Source organism: Hyperoodon ampullatus, assembly GCF_949752795.1.
Source record: "Hyperoodon ampullatus genome assembly, chromosome: 12".
NCBI classification, from domain to species: Eukaryota; Metazoa; Chordata; class Mammalia; order Artiodactyla; family Ziphiidae; genus Hyperoodon; species Hyperoodon ampullatus.
In genome coordinates, this window is record NC_136925.1 from 11300634 (window position 1) to 11326244 (window position 25611).

The 25611-nt window shown below is 38.4% G+C and overlaps 1 protein-coding gene across 1 annotated transcript in view; it reads left to right on the forward strand.

The window, feature by feature from the left end:
• Positions 1-11402: 11402 nt before the first annotated feature.
• COL9A1 (collagen type IX alpha 1 chain) overlaps positions 11403-25611 on the forward strand; it is a gene marked incomplete at both ends in the record, with an annotated part of 83927 nt that continues 69718 nt past the window's right edge. The window contains 5 exons of the mRNA XM_079716709.1: positions 11403-11416; positions 11886-11959; positions 13174-13251; positions 13387-13519; positions 19189-19585. Of these exons, the coding sequence (XP_079572835.1) occupies positions 11403-11416; positions 11886-11959; positions 13174-13251; positions 13387-13519; positions 19189-19585 (696 nt within the window). The remainder of the gene's footprint in view (positions 11417-11885; positions 11960-13173; positions 13252-13386; positions 13520-19188; positions 19586-25611) is intronic.

Below are 25611 nucleotides of genomic sequence, written 5' to 3' on the forward strand. Positions count from 1 at the left end.
CCTTGATAGCTGTAGGTGGGTTTTCCAGTATTTGTATATTGCCTGGGAGTTTTCAGCTTCTAGCACAACTGTACAACCCACACAGGGAAAGCTTTTCTAAGGAGATTTCAATTAGCCACCACTTGCCCCAGCAGAGTGGGACTGAGTGGGAGAATTATGTTTAGGAGAGTGAGTTACAGTAACAAAAACATTTGTAGCTGAAATTTATTGAGTTCCAGGCACCATGTTAAACTCCGGTTTAACCCTTAAAATATGCCTCTAAGGTGGATGCTTTTATTATTCATATCGACACATGAGGAAACTGAGTCACAGGGAGATTAGCGAGCTCTTCGGGGTTTCCCAGCTAGAAGGGGGTAGTGCTGAGTTGAACCTAGCTAGTTTGGTTTCAGAGCCCATACTCTTAACCTTGGGGATGGCCTGCTTAGTTGTAAGGCTCAGTTTGATGGTGGTGAGGGGGACAGAGTGGATGGCTCACCTCTTGGGGCAGAGTTAGATTTAATTGTTCATTTAATGTCTTTCTCCTTCAAAAGACTTTCTGAACAATCAGAGTGCATTGTATTTGCACATTTATTCTGAGGGCAGCCCCAAAATGGAATCAATTATAATAATCCAATATATACATATGGAGAATAACCATGAATGGAATATTTGCATAAAATCAAAGTTGTCTACTTAAAGACTGGAAGTCAGATTGTAGTCCAATGCCTTAGCTTAGGTTTCAAATTTCAGGATTACACTGCCATCTAGTGCAGACAAAACATTTTCCCAGAGTGTGGAAGCTAGTGAATCCATATAAAGTTTCTTGGGAGGCAACATTAAACAATGTTTATTTAAGGCTTCTTTCATAAAAGAGAAAGAACAATTCAGAATCAAGGATCTTTCTATATATATTGATAAAGGGTAACATGGAATTCAGGAATGCACTTTCTAGTTTTTGGTTGATAGTTGATAATAGTACAGAAGGGAAGGCTTGGTTTCCTGTACTTCATTTAATTTCAAGTACATTTCTTTAATACATATCCAGTAAGGAAGTTAGTACAGTTGTTGGTTTTTTTTTTTCATGATCATGAAAGTACCTGTAGGTCTTATGAGTTCAACTGATAATTATTTTAAAAATTTATCCTGAAAACACTTATTAAATGCTACAGTCAATATCAGCTATAAAAAGGAGGGGTAGCTTAATGGAGCTGAAACCATTACTTTTACGAGCAGCCTTTCTTGACCAGTAGAACCAATGGCACCGTGGAACTTGCTAGAAATGTAAATTCTCAGGCCCACCTGAAATCTTCTGAATCAGAAACTCTGGTGGGTGGAGCCCTTGATGTGTTTTTAACAAGCCATCCAGGTGGTTCTGGTGTAGCTTTGGGAACAACTGTTAGAAAAGGAGAGTACAGTATGTGGAAAAACATGCTGAGGTACCAGAATGTGAAGTTTCTTGGAAGTAGAAAAAGAGGCTCAGGACATGTATCAGCTGCTACAAACTGAAGATCCACGAGGCAGCAGATGTAGCAATATGTGTTGGAAGCCCACATGTGGTGGAGGAGAATTGATTTTTCTCTTTCTTGGGGAAAGGGAAATTCTCATGCTTTAGAGGAAACAAAAGTAACACACTGAAAGGCTTGGGGTAGGGATGGGGTTTATGTTAAATAGCACATTGTTGTATTAATGGTCTATGGCAAGGACATATTTATCTGTGAGTGATTTCAGAGAGAAATGGCTGTCATCATGGGGCTCTATTTGCTTGCTATATGTGATTAGGCTACAATTACAAGTATAGAACCAAAATAAGCAGATTCAAAATAGAGCTTTGATTCTGGTGAAATTTCTTTACAGTAAAAACTGAACCCAATGCAAAACTGTGGGAGTCCTAGTTTTAGCAACTCTCTGATTGTTAATCAGCCTCTCAGCCAGATTTCTATAATAAATTTCAGGCCCTTGCTGTATCTGATTTGTGGCGTCCTCTCACAACTGACATGTGCCCTTAGGCATTTTGGGTCTTTTGTTTTTAAAGACAAGAGAGACGGAAGAAAACTTAAGCCTAGATACTATTAGGAAGCTAGTTTTTAAAGTGCCTCTTCTTTGTTTTACTCTATAATGTAATTAATAATGGGAGTCGTGGCATCTTTAATTAATGCTATAAGTTAACGGGAACTTCAAAAGAATACTTTCTAAAAAATATAGTCGTGTTAAAAGCAAGGAACTTGTTCTACCATTCATGAATTTTATGGGGCATCCCAACTATTGTGCCCTCTACTGGGAAATAAGAAGAAAGCTACCTCTTGGCATTTCTAGTGCAGCTATATTCTAACCCAATGTTTTTCAAACCACGGGTTGCAATGCATTAGGTGGTCCTGAAATCAATTTACTGAGTTGATCATATCACTAAAAAATGTAATAGAATAAAACAGAAAATAGAGTGCACCATACTTAAATGGGTAAGTACTATTTTCTGAAACTTTTGTTTCAGTTGTATGTATGCATATTTATCAAATTCATTCAATCCATCTTTCCAGAAATGCCAGAACCATCTTTCTGAAGACACATCTGAAAAGTCATTCTTGGCCTCAAACTCTTCACTCATTTTCTTAACAGCCAGAATGAAGTCCAAACTCTTTCAAAGATTTTCAAGATCCCCTACTCATCTCCTCCCTCATGGTCCTTCTAACTGTCATTTTAAAAGAATCACCATCTACTCAGCTACTCAAACTTCTACTTCCCCACCCAGTCCTTTTCTAATGTTCCACCCAGCAGTCTTACCTCCTCATTCTCATCTTGTCTGAGTTAAAATTTACCATCTCAGATAAGCCTTCTCTGACAGCTCAGGCTAGATCAGCCTCTAAACCCACCCTTCCCTTCCTCTAGCACACTTTACCCTTTTTTGTATTTTTTAAAAATAATAGTTCCAACTGAAATTATCCTGTTTCTTCTTATAAACTTATATAGTATCTGTCTCCCCAGAAGCATGTAAGTTCCATGGGGCAGGGACCTGGTCTTGCTCTGCCATATTTATGAGCTGAGATCCATTCAGGGCTCATGGTAGAAAAGTCACTGATAAGTATTTACCAAGTGAAAGAGTTCCAGAACTAAACTTATGGTTCCTGAAGTATACTCCTCTACCTTTTTGTCATGGTATCTGTTGTTTCTTCTGCCCCAAATGCACTGTACCTGTTTTTTCTCTTGGTAGGCATCTATTCATCCTTTAAGATTTCACCTCCTTGAGAGTTCCTGGTTCAAGATGGTGGCGTAGGGAGATCCTGAGTTCACCTCGTCCATTGGACACAACAAATCAACAACTATACGTGGAATAGTTTCCCCTGAAAAAGACCTGAAGACTGGATGAACAGAACCTCCACTATAAGGGATAAAAGGGCAGCATTGAGAAGGGTAGGAGGATCAGAGACACAGTCTCTCACACACACAAAACGCCACTCCAGGAACAGTGATCCCAAATTGAGAGGTATTTAAGAAAACGTGGACTTTTCCAATAAGGAGTGAGGGCTTTGTGTTCCACATCAGGAACCCCAACCCTTAGGTCCTGTACAGGAGAGATGAAGCGCCCAAATGCCTGGGTTTGAAGAACAATGGGGATTATGTCCAGGAAAACCATAGTATTGTAGGGGAAGAAGAATCCACTCTTTTTTTTTTTTTTTTTTTTTTTTTTTGCGGTACGCGGGCCTCTCACTGTTGTGGCCTCTCCCGTTGCGGAGCACAGGCTCCGGACACGCAGCCTCAGCGGCCATGGCTCACAGGCCCAGCCGCTCCGCGGCATGTGGGATCTTCCCGGACCAGGGCACGAACCCGTGTCCCCTGCATCGGCAGGCAGACTCTCAACCACAGCGCCACCAGGGAAGCCCAGAAGAATCCACTCTTAAAGGGCTCCTGCGCAGACTCAGTCATCCTGGGTTCCAGAGCAGAAAACACCAGTTTGAAAACTGCCTGGACCATATGTGAGGGAGACCCACTTACTAATCTTAAGGTATGAGCTGGAGAGGCAGGGACCTGCTGGGACTCTTCCTGGGGCAGACACACAGGTGAGTACCATTCTGTGATCTTATTCTACTTTACTAACGCCAATGCTGGTGGGAGCCACTTTGTAACTCTCCCTCTAATGTGCTAGTGCTGGGAGGTGCACCCTGCTGAGAGCCCCACCCATCCCCATGACACAGCTGCATGTCACAGCTGAGCTAGATGACAGCACCCCCCCATACCCATGCCACAGTAAGTGGGCATGCCCAGAACACACTGGCAATGCCCCTTGAGCACCCAGCTCTGGTGGCCAGGGGAGACTGTGCTTCTGGGTCCCATGGGACATCTCCTACCCAGGCCCACTCCTTCAAGATTGGGAGAAGTAGCTGATTTGCCGAATACATAAAAACAAGCACAGAGAGTCAGGCAAAATGAGGAGACAGAGGAATAATTTTTGAATGAAAGAACAAGACAAAACCTCAGAAAAAGATCTTAATAACATGGAGATCAGCAATCCACCTGATAAAGAGTTCAAAGTATTGGTCATAGGGATACTCACTGAACTTGGGAGAAGAATCGATGATCATAGTGAGAATTTCAACAAAGAGACAGAAAATATAAGAAAGTACCAAACAGCAGTTACAGAACAGAAGAATACAAAAACTGAACTGAAAAATACACTAGAGGGATTCAATAACAGACTGAATAAAGCAGAAGAATGGACCAGTGAGCTGTAAGACAAAGTAATGGAACTCATTTAGAGCAGCAAAAAGAAAAAAAGAATTTTAAAAAGTAAAGATACCTTAAGGGAACTTTGGGACAACATCAAACAGAAATAGCATTCACATTTTAGTGGTCCCAAATGGGAAAGAGAAAGAGGGCCATAAAACTTCCTTCAAGAAAAAATGGCTGAAAACCTCCCTAATCTTGGGAAGGAACCAGACATCAAGGTCCAGGAACCCCAGAGACTTTCAAACAAGTTGAACCCACAGAGATCCACACTAGACACATTATAATGAAAATGATATAAGTTAAATAGAGAATCTTAAAAGCAGCAAAAGAAAAATACCTTGTTATGTACAAGGGACACCCCATAAGACTATTAACAGCAGATTTTCAGCAGAAATTTTGAAGGCCAAAATGGAGTGGCATGACATATTCAAAGTGTCCAAAGGAAAAAAAACCTTTAACCAAGAATTCTCTACCTGGCAAGTTATCATTCAGAATTAAAGGAGAGATTAAAAGTTTTCCAGATAAGCAAAAGCTAAAGAAGTTCATCACCACTAAACCGGTCTTACGAAAAATGTTAAAGAGACTTCTTTGAACTAAAAAGAAATGGCACTAATTAATAACAAAGAAACATACCAAAGTAAAAGTTTCACTAGAAAAAGTAATTATACAGTAAAGGTAATGGATCAATCACTTATAAAACAAGTATGAAGGTTAAGAGGCAAAAGTAGTAAAATAAACTGAAACTACAATACTTAGCTAAGGATGCATTAAATGAAAACATATAAAAGGTGATGTCAAAAATATAAAACGTGGTGAGGGAAGTAAAAACATAAAGTTATGGAATGTGTTCAAATTTAAGTTGTTATCAACTTAAAACCATTATATGCATAGAATATTATAGATGAACCCCACGGTAACAACAAATCAAAAAGGTATAGTAAATACACACACAAAAAATGAGAAAGGAACCTAAACATTACACTAAAAAAGTCATCAAACCCCAAGGGAAGAAAGAAAAAGAAGAAAAGAACAGAGAAGAACTACAAAAATGGCCAGAAAAAATTAACAAGATGGCAGTAAATACATACCTATCAATAATTACTTAAAATGTAAATGGACTAAATTCTCCAATCAAAAAACATAAAGTGGCTAAATGGATAAAAACCCAAGGCTCATTTATATGTTGCCTATGACAGACTCACTTCAAAAGTAAGGACACACTCAACTGAAAGTGAAGAGATGGACAAAGATATTCCATGACAATGGAAAGGAAAAAAAAGCTGACATAGATATATTCATATCAGACAAAATAGACTTTAAAACAAAGACTGTAATAAAAGACAAAGAAGGGCATTACATATTGATAAAGGGGCAATTCAGCAAGAAGATATAACATTTGTACATATATATGCACCCAACATAGGAACACCAAAATATATAAAATGAAAATTAATGAACCTAAAGGAAGAAATTGAAAGCACTACAAAAATATTAGGGGACTTTAACACCCCACTTACATCAATGAATAGAGATCATCTAGATGGAAAATCAATGAGGAAACTTTTGCCTTAAACAACACATTAAACCAGATGGACTTAATAGATATACGCAGAACATTCCATCCCAAAGCAGCAGAATACACATTCTTCTCAAGTACATATGGACCATTTTCCAGGACGGATCACAAGTTAGGTCACAAAAGAAGTCTCAAGAAATTCAAGAAAATTGATCAAGCATCTCTTCTGACCACTATGGTATAAAACTAGAAATCAATTACAAGAAGAAAACTGGGGGAAAAATGTGGAGATTAAACATGTTACTGAATAACCAATGGGTCATTGAAGAAATCAAAGGAGAAATTAAAAAATACATAGAGGAAAATGAAAACAGAAATATGACATACCAAAATCTATTGGATGCAGCGTAAGTGGTTCTAAGAGGGAAGTTCATAGCAATGCAGGTTTATCTCAGGAAACAAGAAAAGATCCCATATAAACAATCTAACCTTACACTTAAAGCATCTAGAAAAAGAACAAATGAAGCCCAAAGTTAGTGGAAGGAAGGAAATAATAAAGATCACAGCAGAAGTACATGAAATAGAGACTAAAAAGACAGTAGAAAAGGTCAATAAAGCTAAAAGCTGGTTCTTTGAGATGATAAACAAAATTGGTAAACCTTTAGCTAGACAAATTAATAAAAAAGAGAGACTCCTCAAATAAAATCAGAAGTGAAAGATGAGAAGTTACAACTGATACCACAGAAATAGAAAGGAACATAAGAGACTACTATAAACAATTATAAGGCAAAAAATTGGACAATCTAGAAGAAATGGATAAATTCCTAGAAATATATAATCTGTCAAGATTTCATCATGAAGAAAAAGAAATTGGAATAAACTTATTACTAAGTAAGTACATTGAATCAGTAATCAAAAATCTTCCAGTAAACCAAAGTCCAGGACCGAATGTCTTCACTGGTGAATTCTACCAAACATTCAAAGAAGACTTGATCCCTATCCTTCTCAAATTCTTCCAAAAAATTGAAGAGGAGAGAATGCTTCCAAACTCATTTTATGAGGTCAGCATTACCCTGATACCAAAACCAGACAAGGGTACCACAAAAAAAGAAAATTACAGGCTAATATCCTTGATGAATATAGATGCACATATTGTCGACAAAATATTAGCAAGTCAAATTCAACAATACACAAAAAGGATCACACATGATGATCAAGTGGCATGCAAAGATGGTCCAACATTTGCAAATCAGTCAACATGACATACCATATTAACAAAGCAAGGGATAAAAATCATACTATCATCTCAGTAGATGCAAAAAAAACATTTGTCATAATCGCAGTGGTTGAGAGTCCGCCTGCCGATGCAGGGGACACGGGTTCGTGCCCCGGTCCGGGAAGATCCCACATGCCGCGGAGCGGCTGGGCCCGTGAGCCATGGCCGCTGAGCCTGCGCGTCCGGAGACTGTGCTCCGCAACAGGAGGGGCCACAGCAGTGAGAGGCCAAAGTACCACAAAAAAACCAAAACAAAACAAACAAAAATGTATATATATATATATATATATATATATATATATACCCCTATGTTTGTTGCAGCATTATTTACAATAGTCAAGATATGAAGATAACCCATGTCCATCAATGGATGTATGGATAAAGAAGATGTGATACATATATTCCATTGTGTATATATATATATATATATATACACACACACACACACACACACACACACACACAGAAGGAAAAAGACAAATACTGTACAATTTCACTCATGTGTAGAATCTAAAACAAACAAAGAAACAAACAAGTGAACAAAGAAAACAGAACAAAAACGAACTCGTTGATCCAGAGACCAAATTAGTGGTTACCAATGGGGTAGGGGGTTCGGGGGTCAGCCAAGTGGGTGAAGGATCAATTGTGTGGTGATGGACGGTAACTAGACCTTCAGTGTTGATCATTTTGTAGTGTATACAGATGCCAAATTATAAAGCTGTGCACCTGAAACTTCTATGATGTTACATGCCAATTTTACTTCAATTAAAAAAAAAAGGGTTTTTTAAATGAAAAATTTCCCAGTGCTCCTGGACTGAGTTCATACTTGTTTTCAGTGATGCTGCAGCCTCTTTCACTCGCTATTTTGCTGTCATTTTTGTATTGGATTCCCCACTGGGCCATGGGCTTCCTCAGGGCAGGGTTGTGTTTATTCATCCTTTTGTCTCTTCAACTCCTAGCCCTCGGTAGCAGTGGCGTATGCTCAGGATACATAGTGATTCAAGAAGTGTTTGTTGAATGACTGAGTAAACTGAGTAAAAGAAAGCAGATGATCGAGGCAGATGATTATTTGTGATGATGTTCCCTGATTTAAACTGTAAATAAATAAAATTCTGGGTTTATAGAAAGGAAAATAGTAGTGCATATGTATGTTGTGTAGAGGACAGTGTGTCTGGGTGGGGAGGGAGTAAAGAAGGGTAAAAACACAGTTATTCTGTATCAAATACTCTTATTTACAAAATGGATCATTTAAAATATCAAGCTGTCAATGCATTTACAGTCTGATATGACTGACCAGATTTCATTTCCACATGGTTTTTCAGGATCAGAACTGTTAAGTAAGGTGAGGGAACAGAGTTAATGATAAAAAATCTTGTGTGCCTATGATTTTAGGATGCAACCTGACCCAGACAGGAATAGCTTGGGGTTGGCACTGTTCCCTGTGAGACTCTAATGTCATAATGGGAAATATGATTAAGAGAAAATGGGGGTGGGAGGAGCAGAAAAACTGTCCTAAATATGTGTGTGAGATGAAAATATCTTGTCTTCTCTGGATTTACATTCTTCCTTAATAGGGTTGTTGCTTGCTCTTCACCATCTTAAATAAAACTGCCAAGCTGGAAAGGAGCCAAACTACTTATAAACAAACCCATTTTCTTCTCTATTCTTTTATTTTTTATTTTTATTTTATTTTTTTGCAGTACGCGGGCCTCTCACTGTTGTGGCCTCTCCCGTTGCGGAGCACAGGTTACGGACGCGCAGGCCCAGCGGCCATGGCTCACGGGCCCAGCCGCTCCGCGGCATGTGGGATCTTCCCGGACCGGGGCACGAACCCGTGTCCCCTGCATCGGCAGGCGGACTCTCAACCACTGCGCCACCAGGGAAGCCCTATTCTTTTATCTTTTATTAAAGTCTCCCCCTCACTTGTCTTCAGATCCTAGCTGTAGAGGATTCTTCAAAGTGTGGGGGGGAGGCAAAAGCAGAGGTGAGATCTCTAAAACACTTAACAAAAGGATTTCTCGAACACCTAACTCCATAGGGAAATCTGCTCTTCTTTCCCAGAGTAATAATATTAGAGGATCTGTATTGCAAATAGAGAACTTCAGTGCAGAGCGTCCCTTTGGAAAAGGCCCTTTCCCCCGTGGAGCTAGGGCTGGCTTACGCTGTGTGATTTCAGGATGTCAGGAGGTCCCCAGCTGCACAATTTCTCCTCTGATGTCCTACAAGTAGGGGGTCAGTTCTTTGGGCTAATAAACTGCTCCATTTATGTAAGATAAGCCCTGGCTGACTTATAAGAATAAGCAAAGACCCTCTGTAATTCTGTGACTCAGCCAAAACGGCTGCCCTAGGAAGCTGCAACTTTGATAGATGGAAGAAGAATGACATGGCCGTGTGGAAAGCTCCAGACCACGTGAGGAAATGGATGTCCCAACGCTGGGGGGAGACAGGAGTCCAACAGATAGGTCATGAGTAGAAAAGTGATAGGGGGGCAAATGGACAGTGGAGTTTGCCTAGCTCTCAAGTTGTCAGGCAAAACCCTCCAGCGAGCTGAGAGAGGCAGAAGAGGAAAGGACTTTTTTTGGGGGCGGGGGACCAAACAAAACATAAGAAGCAACACTGCTTATTTTGCAGTGAGGTAGAAAGTTTAATTACTTTAAAAATTAAACAAATGTCAAGGAAGCAAAACAACTTCATGCTAGATACCATGGACTTATTAGGATCATTGGATCCTCCGACCCTGAAAGTCCTTGATTTTGGGCTGGACCATCCTGAGTGGGTGGCATGGGGACTTGCTCTCAAGCTGCTCAGGTTCTGGGAGAGGGTGGGTATGAGGGACACGGGGCTGATACAACCCTCTTTCTCCAGGTCTGTGCTCCTTGTAACTGGAACTCAGCTTGTTTTTAGAGCATAATATGTTGCTGATTTCCAAGGATATTCTGCTCAGCTCTGCTGCTGTAACTATAGAGTTTAAGAAGAAATAAGACCTGGGCTTGATGTTACATTTTATCAAGATTTCCAGCCATCAAGTACAGAGGGCTTGCGTGTATTGAGTAAATTAGCTGTGCAACTTTGAAGTTACAAGTTACTTCATTTTCTGTGCCCCAGTTGCCTCATTTCTAGAATAGAGATAATTTTAGTTTTACCTTACAGTGAAATGAGAATTAAATGTTATCAGGCATCAAGTATTTTCAATAGAGGGGCACACATGGTGAAGTGTTAGCTACAACGACAATGATTACGGGGAATAATGTTGGTTTTCAAAAGCCAAGTGTGAGGCTCTGCTATTTTGTTTAATTCTTTAACAATTGTTTGGGGTAACTGTTCAACTTGTATTGCAGTTAAGGCAACTAAGTTACAGACAGATGAACTACTTTGCCTGAGGACAACAACTGAAGAGCTTCAGAACAAACCGGGATTCAAACCTAGGTTGGCTGGGCACCAGGGCCCCTGTGAATTCCCACATCCCTGCCTTCCAGGGAGCCCCTCTTTACCCCAGTCCTCCAAAAGCTTGCAGTGTATTCCTAGAGCAGTTCTCAAAGCTTCCACTGTATTCCTATAGCAGCTTGCCTGGATTTTTTCTGGTGAATTTCTCCACATCCTGATTTTTTTTTTTCTTTTCAGCAAACGTTCCCTTTGCTAGTCCCTCCTTCAGTGTAACCTTGTTAGCTTTGGGGACACACCCCTGGCTAGGCCTGGCCTTACAGGGCGGCCTCTTCCCACCCCTTCCCTCTGCTTTGGCTTAAAGTGTCACCAGATGCCTCTGGTTCACTCCCTTTGCTTTAAGCCCTCACAGGGGCAGGAGGGACCAAGGCTGGCCTGGGGTGGCACTGAAGGGGTCTTGGGGGAGCACTGACTCCCCACAACCCCTCCTTCATTGGGACTGTTGGCAACAAAGGAAAACCAGTTGGGAAAATGAAGAACTTCTGGTAAGACCTTGACGCAGAAAAGAGTGGTGGGGAGACTGGGCTGGGGACCCTTGGAACCCAAGGTGTGTGTTTTTGCAGTGGTGGTAGGAGGGGAGGGGGGAGAGCAGAGAGACAGAGAGATAGATGACGGAGTGAGACAGAAAAGAGCAAAAACGAGAGACAGGAGAGAGACAGAGAAAGAGGGGGAGAGAGAGCCACCCAAATGGAGACGCAGAAAAAGGAAGATAATCGAAGACAGAGACAAGAATATGGGTGTAGAAGTAGTGAGACAGGGAGGTATGGAGACAGTGAGACCGAAGTGTGAGAGCTCATTCAATCTCTTAATCGGATTTAATAAGGAAAATGGAAAAAGTAAACTAGACTGAGGGCCGGTCACCTGCATTCATCAGGTGTGCCATATTTAAAATAGTGAAGTAGTCCCCATATGCAGGGGCTCTTGTTTGAGTCATTTTTCTTCTCTTCTCTTCAGGAAAATCCCAGTTCTCTTCTTTGTATGCAGCTTTGTGGGACCTTGGGCATCCGCGACTGTCAAGCGTCGCCCAAGTAAGGGCCACAGTTTCTAGATTTCAAAATGTTACTCGTTCTGGAAAGGATCAAGCAGGGTTGTGGCTGAGTGAGGCATCCAGGGCCCTTCACACTCTCCTTCGTCAACCTGCCTTGGCCGTGGGTGTGTTCTGTAGCTTGTTTTCCGTGTTCAGTGTTGCATATGGAAAAGTCCTGGCTGTGATCACAGCTGGGCAGGAAACCTAATCTGTGTGCTCCAGTGCCTCACCCAGCGCCTACCTGGTTCAGATGGTGATTGGTAATGATGGATGGATAGATGGATGGAAGCCAATAATCTGGGGTCAGGGGACATATAAAGAGGATGTCTGATGTACTGAAATGGCCAGGCCAAAGCTGTGTAACTGGAAAATGCTTTTTCTGAAATCTAGGACGTGTCTGTCACCAGGTGAGGCTCAGCAGGGCACCGGGGTTGGACAGTTACAAGAAGCTTCTGTGTTGTTGAAAAAACTGTCCCCCCCCACAACATTTCACTTGTGTAAGGAGCACCCAATTTCATTCCAGGATTTCTCATCCTTCTTGTGATTGAGGGTTTAATTCTCACAATTCTTTTCTTCTTGTTACTCTTCCTTATTCTAAGATGCTGGTAATAGTCTAGTTGGAATGCTTATTTGATCTCTTAGAATAAATTTATGAAATTAAGTGCATCCTCTATATTTTGTTTAGGGTTAATGAATCCTAAGACATCCTCAACTCCTTTCTCAACTTGACAAAGATTCTTAAGAACTTCACTTTTCAAAAAAAAAATAGAACTTCACTTTTCAGAAGTCCCATTGAACTGGCTCTGGATTCTCTTAGGATTTCTAAAATTTGTGGTGTTAAAGGAATATCTTCTAGCCCAAACCACCAGAAGTTTTCCAAACAGTTTTCTGACACTGTGCCATTCGGAACATCATGCAGTTCTGGTTCCAAAAAGAACAAAATCTGAACTTCCCCAAAGGGAACATGTTCCCAACACAAATTATTAAAACAACTTTGTGCCTTGCCTCACTTCCAGGAGGGGTTGAAGATGAATAAATTATAATCATAGAGTCATAGAGTTAAACCCAAATATACTACTTGTAAGTAAATATAGCATAGTTTAGTATGTTTAGTATAACTTTGTACTTTAAACAGTTGCTCAGCTCATTATTATTGATACATCTCCATGATCCCTGTAGGGGTTGAGGTAGGATGACATGTTATCTCTTTTGCAGGGTTCCCTGTTAATTCAAATTCTAATGGTGAAAATGAACTCTGTCCAAAGGTCAGGATTGGACAAGATGATTTACCAGGTGAGTATCAGTGTATCATATTGACAATGCACGTTTTCTATAAACCTACCTGATACATCTTTTATTTGGGAAAGTTGTGGAAAGGAATGAAACCAATCTAATTTTACACTTTTATTTTGTGTTCTCTTTCTGTAGGGTTTGACTTGATTTCTCAGTTCCAGATAGATAAAGCAGCATCCAGAAGAGCTATCCAGAGGGTAGCGGGATCAACTGCATTACAAGTGGCTTACAAACTGGGAAATAAGGTAGACTTCAAGATTCCAACCAGGTAATGTAAAAAAAAATACTTGATCTAATTACCTGCCTCAAGCACAACTTAAAAAATGAAAATCTAATCAGTGTTGAGAGTCTTCTCCTGCTCAGTGTTTCTTGGATCACGATTTTATTTAAAGATGAAGGAATTTATTTACCTACCTACCTTTAGTACCTGAATATGTGAATGCCCTTCATGTTTTCAGTGTGTAATTTACTTTCCATTCCAGGAAAAAAGGATCACTGAGACTATTATACATTGATTCAGGACATGTTCTTATTACTTTGCTCTCTGTTTTTCTAAAAATTGTCTGGTTTTGCCTGAAATGACTCTCTGTGAAAAGTGCCAGAGGTTAAGCATAAATTTTTTTAACATCGTTATTGGAGTATAATTGCCTTAGAATGGTGTGTTAGTTTCTGCTTTATAACAAAGTGAATCAGCTATACATATACATATATCCCCATATCTCCTCGCTCTTGCAGCTCCCCATAAATTTAACTAGAAACCGCTGAGCAGTTAGAAGGCTCACGATGGCGCTGTTCAAGCATCCTGGTGCTGAAATAGATCCACACATCTAGTGCTTGGCTCCTGGCAGGAACCAAACAAAAGCAAAACTAGAATAATGATAACAGAAACAATGGTAGCGATAATACTTTAAAAATCCTGCATCTCCTTCTCTGGAACTAAGCCTTTTCTTCTTTAAATTATTATAACTGAGGTGGTTTAGTGCATGTCTAAGTTTTGAATCATGCCATTTTTAGGAATGAGCTTCAGGGTTTTCAGTTTTATATCACCTAAAAACCTTAAACGTGATGATGATGATGATGATTGAATGTTTTAGGGCACTGTAAAAAATGTAATTAAGATTCCTTTGGTATATGAATGAGAAAATTAGGGCTTTGATAGAAATTAAGATGTAAAGGTAAAGAATGATTTATAAGAGCAGTAAAAGGATATTATGAAATTCTAAATGTTTATAATAATGAAAATTTTGTTAAAATTAGAATATTCTGATATAGTGCCAGATTGCAGATAGAAATTCATGTTTTGAACATACTATATTTTATAAAACAACATAGTGTACTGTATAAGCTCTTTTTATAGATTTACTAATTAACATCTTCATTACAATTTTGTGGTGGGGAAATTATTATCCACATTTCATGGAGGAGAAAACTGAGGCCAGAAAGTTTGTTACTTGCATAAGGCCACAGGGTTAGGAGGTGCTGTGCTGGGAGGATTGAAACCCAGGCAGAATCATTTCAGAAGCTGTGCTTCTAACCACTATCCCATACTGACCCTGGAAACCAGTCACATTTGGAAAGATTAAAGACATGATAGCAGCCATTGACTTTTTTCTTATATTTTCTTTTCATGTGCTAGATGTGTTCTTAAATAAGCTTGAGAATACTTTGGTTTTTCTTTCTTCAATAAAATAATTAAACATGACACAAGACCCTCAATGTTGACCTTTCTTATCTATAATTTAAGGTACAATCTGGACTGTCATTAACTCTAAGTTCAGAGGTTGATAAACTTGAGGCCATGAAGCCTTCCTACCTCCTGCTCACCTTTGTTGTTGTTTTTCTCTAAGCGCCTAGAGTGATCACGAAATATTTTTCACAGGTAAAAATGTCACAGGACATTTTCACCAATGTCCCATATTTTCTGTCTCCTTGACTCCTTGCTCCCACAAAGACTAAAGGCTCTTGTTTTACTGGCAAGGCTTATTAAGATATGAAGAAAGAAGGAGGAAGGAATATAAGAAGAGAGTAGCAGAAAGAAATAAAAAGGGAAGAAGGAGAGCCAGAGGGCCGAGATAGGTGGAGTTCCTTGGGCAAGTTGCTTAGACTGTCTTTGATTCTGTTCCCTCAGTTTAAAACTAGGAATAATAATAATGATGCCATTGGGTTTCCATGAAGAGAAAATGTTAATACACGGAGATGATGAATAGAACCTGGTACATGGGTATTGGTGAAATGTTTATTGTAAGTGGTGGAGAGCACTAGAAGAGAGAGGTGCAGATGGGGGTGTTTTCACCTTAGTGGATTCTTTCTTTTCGAGCTGCCCTCCAAGTCCTATTCACTCAAGAAAGGCAGGGACCAGAACTACTCTCAAACCATGCATGCAGTAGACTGTCTTGGTTTTTAAGGGAATCTGTGCAGGATAATATAGACTCCGAAGGAGTGAAAGAAACTATTAGCAGGATCTTTTTGGGAGGGAGAGTATGGCATATGGAGTTAATGTGAAAGAGTCATGATTCATCCTTAGTTATGTTTTCAATTTTTTAAAAATATTAGGAGCCACATAATTTTGGTGCTTTTTCTTCTTTTTTTGTTTTAGGCATAAGAGTGTCACAATCTCAACTTGTACTTCAAATATATTATGTTTGTTTGCAGTAACAATCCTTAGCTTTTCTTTGGGTTAGGTCATAAACAAATGTTCCAAGGTTCAAAGATTTCTTATCTTTTATTCAAACCCTATGGTTCTCCTTTTAAGGTATTCTGTGCAGATTGTAACATAATGAAATAAATCATTTATAGATTCAGCTTCTTTTAAATTATGTATCCTGTCAAGTTTACTTATCGATGTGTAGAGCATAGTTGCCAGAAAAGAATCTCAGTTGTTCAAAAAAGAAAATAGGACTGACTGTTCTATAACTTAAACTTATGAGGACTTTTAAATGGCCTTAGGTGTACACAGATAAACACACACACACACACACATATATATTTTATTAACTTGAACACTAAAAGGAATTTTCTCTTTTCACCATGTTTTTCCTCTTACCATTCTCCTCTTCCCTCTTACTGCATTAACCTAGTTCGAAAGATTAATAGCATGATAATCCTGATGACATTTGTGTAGACACACAAACACACATATTATACTCGTATATATGGAGAAAGAGAGATGGGTGCTCTTGACTTAGCCACATGTTTATTATGAATTATTCTTCCAGGAACCTCAACCACCTCCCATTTTAAAAAAGTTTTTGGCATTACGTGACCAAATCAGAAGTAAATGAAGACGTTTTGTCATATCCTACCTTCAACACAATCACTTTGTTCACTTAGCAGGAGAGATTGGATGAAGCAGAGAGAGATCCCTCTGTTAACCTCATAATGTCTTTGCAAAGGAGTCATGAGAAGTTACTGTGACTTCTAGGATCAAAACACCTAGACTTGTTTTTCCTAGAGACTGATGAAATTCTACAGCCTTGCTCAGTACATCTTTAAACAAATATATAGGTGACACAGATAAGTTTTTTATTTTTTTATATTTATTATTATTATTATTTTTTACACAGATAAGTTTTTAAAGGCCTAGAAAATTAATGCTTTAAGGAAGAGAAGATAAAATATTAGGATTATCTTCCTTCTTGGAAAAACTCACACCTCAACAATAACTATCTTGGGCTCCCCCTAAAACTCTTTAAGTAGCTAGTTAAATTCAGGTCATTGATTGGAAAGAATAATAAAAAAAATTTATAATTTAAATGGACACTTGCCAAATTTCACCATTGAATAAGACTTTTAAGTTATCTCCTAGCTCCAAATTAATCAAGGTTGGTTAAATGAGATGTATAAACTTCCATAGGCTTTACAATTACACAGTAGGCAATATCTTTTTTCACTGTTTACAATTACTATTTTATTGAACATTTACATTATTTCCAATTTTTTGTTATTACAAATGATGCAATACATGTTTTGTACATAAAACTGTTTCACCATTTTGTGATTACTTTCTTAAGTTTCCAAAATGAAAAGTATTGGATCAAAGGGCATGAATATTTTAAGGATATGTGTATGGATCTAGTATTATCAATATTAACATATCAATATTAATTTAAAGTAGGCAATGTCTTATACTGTCATTAGTGAACCTTAGTTTCTTCTCTAGAAGATTCTGGAATAGGTGTAATCTGAGAAATCTAAAGTCAAAGGAAATATGACAAACAGAATCTATATTAAAAACAAATATCAAAATAGATATGTTAGACATCCTTTTTCTGGAAAAATAGGATAGTAAATAGTTCTTGCATACGTTTTTTTCTTCTTTAGTTCCAAACTGAATCTTCTAAAATGTACATATTTAAACCTCCTGTGCACTTGACAGACATAAAATATATTTAGCAAATTGAAAGCTTTGCAATAAGAATAATAAACATCACCAGTAATCAATTAAAATATGAACTGAAAATTGAATTCACCCAGTGTTATAAATAAAAACTAAAGTCATATTAGAAAATAATGGCTAAAGAAGTACTTGGATGATAAAAGAATACTCAGATGAAGCTTTCACATTTTTGTTATTTTTATAAAACTAACAAAGCAATGATATCTGTTGACATAGTTGACAGCTAACTATGACAGCTAAACATTTGGGACTGAGGAAAATTTTGGTTTAGAACTTTTTGACCCCAACAATATATTTTAATGTAACGGGCACAGTGCAAATGCTAATACAATGAATTTTTATGTTATTCATATTAGTTTGTAACAAATTAAACCAGTATCCACTTAGTTGTTTCTTCTTGCCTTTTCTTCTTTACACAAGAAGAGGACTGTAAAACAGGAGTTTGACCTGAAGGAAGGTTATTTGGGACTTTGGATCCTGGTCCATAACTGTTCAAACAAAATTAATTGGCATCTAGTTTTCCTAGGATTTCTCCTTTGCTTAGGAATTTTTCTATGCTTATAAGGAGGAAGGTAGAAGGAAACAACCTTCAAGCCCTTGAAGGTAAAGATATAACGGTGATGTTTACATTTACTATGTCCTGATTTTTTAAAGTTCAGTCTTCAGCTTTTAGCCGCTTGGCTTCAACAGAAGACCCAGGTAGCTGGTGCAGCTCCAGATGGCTACCTCCACAGGGATGGGGGATGCAGGAGGGACAATGAAATCTTATGCAGCCATTTAGAGCAGTAAAGGAAGTTGCCATGATACAGATTTAACTGGCAGATTGGGGAACAACTGGGTTGGAGTAGAGAATTAATAACTGGTCACCTTTCCCTTGTCACATGTCCAGTGACAAGCAACCAGCTGCTACTTTAACACACTCTGAAGTCCTTGGAAAAGACAGACACACTCAGTGTGAAGGGGCTTCTCATGTCTGCAAGTGACCGATTCTCAAAATACTTATGAGTCTAGGTTATACTTGGGGAGGGGAAAGTCCAAGCAATTATGGAAATAACAAAAAATCCTAACATATTACGTTAAAATAAAATGTCAAGAACCCGCTTTAATGAAAGGGTGTCCTAAACTGGTAGAGCTGCTTTGGATTCCAAATGATCTCTTCTCTCATTTGTGGAAGAATGTTGCCCAGAACTTTGCAAGAATGTGTTTTTGGCGGAATGTGTTTTTTGAGGTGGAATTGCTGAATAGTAGCTCTTTAGGTAGCATAAATAGTAATACTGTTGGGATTATGTAACATTTGGGAACACTCCTTAGCTATGAGGGAGGGTTTTTTTAATGTGTATTTTAAGATGAAACGTTAATGTACACGAATGAACTTCAGTGAAGGTCTTTATGAACAGTCATGAAAGAACAACTTGTACATGGTTTCTCACACTGGAGCCTTTTGTAGGTCTAGAATCTAAAACAGCATAATTAGGAAATATGGTAATATGCTTGGGTACAGAAAACAAGGTTTATATTTGCTGTCTTAAAATTTTACTCAGGCAATTATATCCCAGTGGGCTGCCTGAAGAATACTCCTTTCTAACCACTTTTCGGATGACTGGAAGCACACTTGAAAAGAACTGGAGCATCTGGCAGATTCAGGATTCCTCAGGGAAGGAGCAAGTTGGCATGAAGATTAATGGTGGAACAAAATCTGTTGCGTTTTCATACAAGGGACTGGACGGAAGTCTCCAAACTGTGACCTTTTCGAATTTGCCCTCCTTGTTTGATTCCCATTGGCATAAGATCATGATTGGCGTGGAAAGGAGCAGTGCGACTCTTTTTGTTGACTGCAACAGGATCGAGTCCTTACCTATAAAGCCAAGAGGCCAAATCGATGTCGATGGCTTTGCTGTACTGGGAAAACTTGTGGATAATCCTCAAGTTTCTGTTCCGGTAAGTATACAACCGTACACTGTGGGAGATGAAAACAAACCCAGATTGGTGAAAATGAATACCTCAGACATCTTTAAAAATCATCCGAATATCTTAAACAATGGACAGTTATTCATCTTTAAAAGTCATTCAAGCAGTTTTGCAAAATGCCTTCAGTGCCTCTTTTGAGCAGAACACTTGCCAGATGGAATGGGGAATCAGAGCAAGTTGAGTAGATGTTTCCTCATCCTGAGGAGCTTGAGGTCTACTTGGGAGATGCTACATGCCCACCTGGAGCACCCAGAATCCTTTGAGGCAACTTGAAAGAAACCCATACCTGTGTGGTACATATTGCTTATAAATAACCAATGAGCATATTCAAAGCAAGGTTAAGATGAGTGGCAGATCCAGTTAGTCAAGAATCCCATGCTTCTCAGAAGCAATGAAACCTTGAAATGGAAGGATTTGAATTGGTAAAAAGAGGAGAAAGTATATTCTAGCTGAGAGAAAAGGAAAAAGGAAAGGAAAAAGAAGTAAGAGAGTAAGTAGGCACATTCAAAGATCTGGAGCCTGGCTGGTTTGGATGAAATGTATATGTGAAAATGTGAGTGAGTGTGTGTGAAGGGGGGTGGTGAGGGCAGGTGAGAGGCAAGGTTAGGAGGCTGTATGGTATCTGACCCACAAGAATGAAAATCATGTAGACGGCACAATATTTCTTTATTTAGAAGTAGGTCTCTCATGACATATTATGAAAGTAAAGGATTTTAGGGCTCTGCTTGCGATTTTGCTGTAGAGACCCATGGATATAAAGGTAAGGAATTGTATGATGACACAATAATTGTGCCAACTAGTACCATATAGTTCTATCATTTTGAATCGTTAAGCTTTCACTGATCTATCCTTTAAAAGGATATTTCATAATATTGTTACGGAAATTTAAAAACTATATCTTACAGGGCAAGTGATCTGTTGGAAAAAACAAAAGAATTTAGAGCTCAATAAATAAACTATTGATTCCCTCCCCCACTTCTGTCTCTCATACAGAGCTGTTAAATTGTAGTCACAGAACTCATATCATGGAGTGTAGCAGAGGTGACACAATGATTGTGAATGGTTCCCGTGCACTTGTCCAAAGAAAGAAAAGTTATCGGGCATCTCAGTAATGGAATTGTTCAAATAACTTATTTTCAAGGGAAGAATTGTGATTAGTGTGAAAGATAGTGTGAAATTTCTATATTCTGTGATGGACAGGAAGCAATTTTTAGCTGCCACATTACTGCTCTGACTCGTAGACACTTGAGAAACTATTGCTCCAAATAAAGAGTTATCACACCTCAAGTGGCTGGGTTGGAAAGCCAATGGGACCATCATTGTGCCATCTTGAAATTTTGTGCAGCAAGATCTTTGCAATGGCACTGGGGTGGCTTTCAGACAACACAACCTCTGCCATGTCTGTGTCACTTCTGGACCATAGGTGAGGGAAGGAGACCTTAGGGTATGTCCTCACTGGGATGGATATCAGTCAAGTACTTGTATAATTGATTTACTAATTCATTGCTCCTGAAAAATATTTCAAGTCATTATAATTCTGAAGTCTGCATGCTAGGATGCTATTAAGTTGACTGATGGCCAGAACAGTAAAGTCTCAGTATTACTTTGTTATATTATAGTCTAGCCAATCATGTTACAGCTGACTGTAGGTTGTCTGCCAAGTGTAGTCTCACATCACAGTGGAGACCAGTTGGGACCAGTTATCTTCGATTTTATTCTGCCATGTGCAGGAATGCAACTAAGATGCTGGCAGCTGGTGATACATTTCACTTTTGTTCCACCAAGGAGCTTTTCAAAATCAGCACACTGTCCATATTAAAAGTATTTGGAACAGGCGTGAACGATTTTTTTGTTTTGTACTGAATTCTGACTCTACCACAAGGAAACACAAAAGAGACTTGAGTCTAACGTGTCATTAAAGTTCTGTATTTGATGATGTGGTTGGTGGTGGTAACAATAACTAAAATGGATCAAGGTTATAGGTCCAAAAATATCCTACTTACGTCCAAGGACAGACTGTGACAATGTCAAACTCAAACTTGTCACCAAAACATATTCCTCAATTTTTACCCTGTATAAGACAAAGAAGTAGAAAACTCTATGTAATTAAATCCCATTTATGCTTTTTTAACATCTTAATACCCCTAATATACCAGTGTAAAAGTTTAAAAAATACTTTTATTCCCATTAACTTACTTTATCCTTTCAACAATTTCATAAGAGAGCAAACACAGATTGGATTCTCTCTATTTTTCAGTTGAAGACATGGCTTCATGTAGGTTTCTTGGCTTGTAAGAAACAGTGTTAGGCATAAAATTTCTAATCTACCTTATTTTGTCTATGCCAACTAACTTTCCTTTGAGAAAAATAGAAACATGTAATAACCACATATCTTTTCTTATAAAGGATCTCATCATTCTCATTTTGGAAGGTATTTGTGATTTGCGTAGATTTTTCAGAATTTACTTTGCAGGACAAAATAAAATAATTTTTTTTAAAAGAAGGAAAACTGTGCAGTATAAAACATGTCCTCAGACATTGATCCTACTTGTTATTCATTTAGTGAGCTTTTGTTTTTGTTTTTTATTTACTTTTTGGCTGCACCGCAGGGCATGTGAGATCTTAGTTCCCCAGCCAGGGATCAAACCCATGCCCCCTGCATTGGGAGGGCAGAGTCTTAACTACCAGACCGCCAGGGAAGTCCCTAGTGAGCTTTCAGTTTTTGCCTCTATACTGGGTCTACAGAATTAAACAAGTCACAGGTCTTGTTCTCCCAGTTCCTGGGAGGGTGAGTGGTTGAGATAAGTAAACAACGACAATATAACAGATAAGGACCAGGAAAGTGGAGGGAGGCACAGGGAAAAGGCTCCTCACTCAGACAGGGGCAGGGAGGGAAGGGAGTGAAGCCCAAGGAGGTTTCTTGTGAGAGGTGGCCTTTGAGAGGAATCCTAGAGGGAGAGGAGGGTTACCCAGGAGAAGATAAAGTCCAGTGTTCTAGGAAAATGAACTCTCATGTGGGAATTCCCATGTCTGTGAATTCTTCCCTTTTCTAGCTTTGTTTTCTGACACTGCTCCTTACTTTCCTAGACTAAGAATAGTCAAGTACTCATACAAGTCCCCAGACAAACCCAAGTGTCCATGAGTTGTCCCTACGCCCTTGTTTTTATTTTGTGGCCTATGATCTCACTTTGGCTGAAATCTCAATTTGCCATCAACTACTGAAGTGACTGTCTCTTGGAAGACTTACAGAGTGGTGAACAGTGGAATCTGTGTATTCTGAGTGGTAGAAGACGTATACTGATAGGTCACTTTTCTCTTGATTTGGAGACAGCAAGTATTCAGTATTACTTGTGAGAAAATTTAGATTAAAATGAAATGTGCTGCTAGCATGAAAGCAATAAGTAACAGTGTATTTTTCTATTTTTCTTCATGAAATCAGATTCATTCTAATCTTTGACACTCTACATTAATTAAATGCTTTTTTCAGGATCAGCCCTTGCTTTCCTTTAGTAAAGCAAACACCCCTTTTAAAGGTATTAGCAGATGTCAAAAGGTAACCCTAGGAACTGCATAATAAAAATGCAGTGAAAAAAAACATTTGATGGAGCACTAACACTAAGAGACTCATTTATATTGTGCTTGTTTGTGATTTCTCCCGATCTAGCCCATCTTTTATCTCTTTCCTTTTTCTAAATTGGAAAAGGAAACCAATTTCAAGAGGTTTACATAAGACTTGCAGAACAGCTGCTCCCATGCTGTACAATTCAAACACCTTCGCATCATTCGTGGTTATTTAGTGGGCTCAGAGTATTTATATTTCCCCCAAAGTACTGCTATAATACATAGTTTGACTTCAAAGCAATAAATTCCATATTTTCTATTTGCCTTTGTGCCCATATTTTAGGCTGGTGCCATTTATTCCACGGCAAACCTCAGTTTCTTGGCAGTATACCATAAAAATGTTATTTTATGGCAGGTTCTTTATTGTTTGTTGGCAACGTGGTTGCCCAGGAGAGTTATTTGGTACAGCTCCAATAGAAAACAAAGTTAGGCTTTCTACCTTTTCAGGGATGTACATTAGGGGTTTGGGCTTGTTTGAGGGAGGATGAAAGCATATATGGCTTTACAAATACATGATTCAAACCCTTTATCTTTTTTTTTTACATTTGAATTTTATTTTATTTTATTTTTTTATACAGCATGTTCTTATTAGTTATCCATTTTATGCGTATTAGTGTATACATGTCAATCCCAATCTCCCAATTCATCCCACTACCACCACCCCCGCTTTCCCCCCTTGGTGTCCATATGTTTGTTCTTTACATCTGTGTCTCTATTTCTGCCTTGCAAACTGGTTCATCTGTACCATTTTTCTAGATTCTACATATATGCGTTAATATACGATATTTGTTTTTCTCTTTCTGACTTACTTCACTCTGTATGACAGTCTCTAGGTCCATCCATGTCTCTACAAATGAAACAATTTTGTTCCTCTTTATGGCTAGTAATATTCCATTGTATATAGGTACCACATCTTTTTTATCCATTTGTCTGTCGATTAGCATTTAGTTTGCTTCCATGTCCTGGCTATTATAAACAGTGCTGCAACGAACATTGGGGTGCATGTGCCTTTTGAATTATGGTTTTCTCTGGGTATATGCCCAGTAGTGGGATTGCTGGGTCATACAGTAATTCTATTTTTAGTTTTCTAAGGGACCTCCATACTGTTCTCCACAGTGGCTGTATCAATTTACATTCCCACCAACAGTGCAAGAGGAAAACCCTTTATCTTTTTACCTATGCATATTCTGAATAAACCAAGGCAGAACATGATTAATCAGACAGATATAATGCTTTTAAAAATTATATTTCAACTGTGTTGCTCTATGTTATTTTTGTTAAATTCAGAGAAAATATGAGAGCAAATATTATAGAAAGAACCAGCAAAACCCAGGACGGAGAAGCTATGTCTTTCTCTCTATCCCACAGAATTAAGTCATACTAACTTCCCAGTGTACAAAGAAAGTTTCATGAATGATAACATGGGAAAGATAAATTATGAGGTTGTGATTAATATTATTTCTGGTATTTGAGAAATATTATAGGAAAGTTATGTTTTCAGTGATTTAAGGAATGCATATCTACTGTGCAAAATATCTAAACTATTGTTTGCTTATTACGTTGCTTATGACAAGTGCTTTTTACAAATACTCTTTCACTTGGAAGTATTAAATAAATATGAAAGAAATGGTAGTGTTATCTGTACATATCCATAGAAAATACTTTTTATAATACTTTGGTGTGATTTCATCAGGTTATTTTTGAATGTTGACTGTCAGGCTTTCAAAGATAAAACCTAGCTTGCTACATCCGCTGGATCTTGCACTAGGTGGCAATAAAACAAGAAGAGCACAGAAAATAGAGCTGCTATCACAGGAGGAGCCATGATGGGGGAAGGTGCTAAGGACAACCAGAGTGAAAACTAAATGATGGTGAAACTTGCTTTTAATGGAAAATAGAAAGTACGACAACTTTTATTGGTCTCAGCTGTGCCCAGACTGTTGCAATGAAAAAAAAAATCATTGTTATTAATATTCTATTTTTCTAAAATGCATACAGACTAAGATCATAAAGAATCTTTGTTATGTAGACTGGGTGACTAGAAAGCAAGAGATTCATTCAATGACATTTTTCCTTCTCTTCACGTTAATTTCTGTATGGTTAGTTTCTTTGGTTACAACATGGTGTCCATAGAATCATGGGCTTTCAGAGCTATAGGAAACTAAGTCTATGTAGTTCCAACCTCTCAGTTTATACATGAAGAAATTAAAACCCAGACAGGGGAAGGGGCTTGCCCTAAGTTGTAATCAAACAAGAAGGCAAATACTATCAATACTTTCTTCATTATATTTCTTATCCATTTCTAGTATTCATTTGTTAACACTCAGTAGCTATTTACTAAACATCTGCTAAGTTATAGACAGAAATTAAAGCTG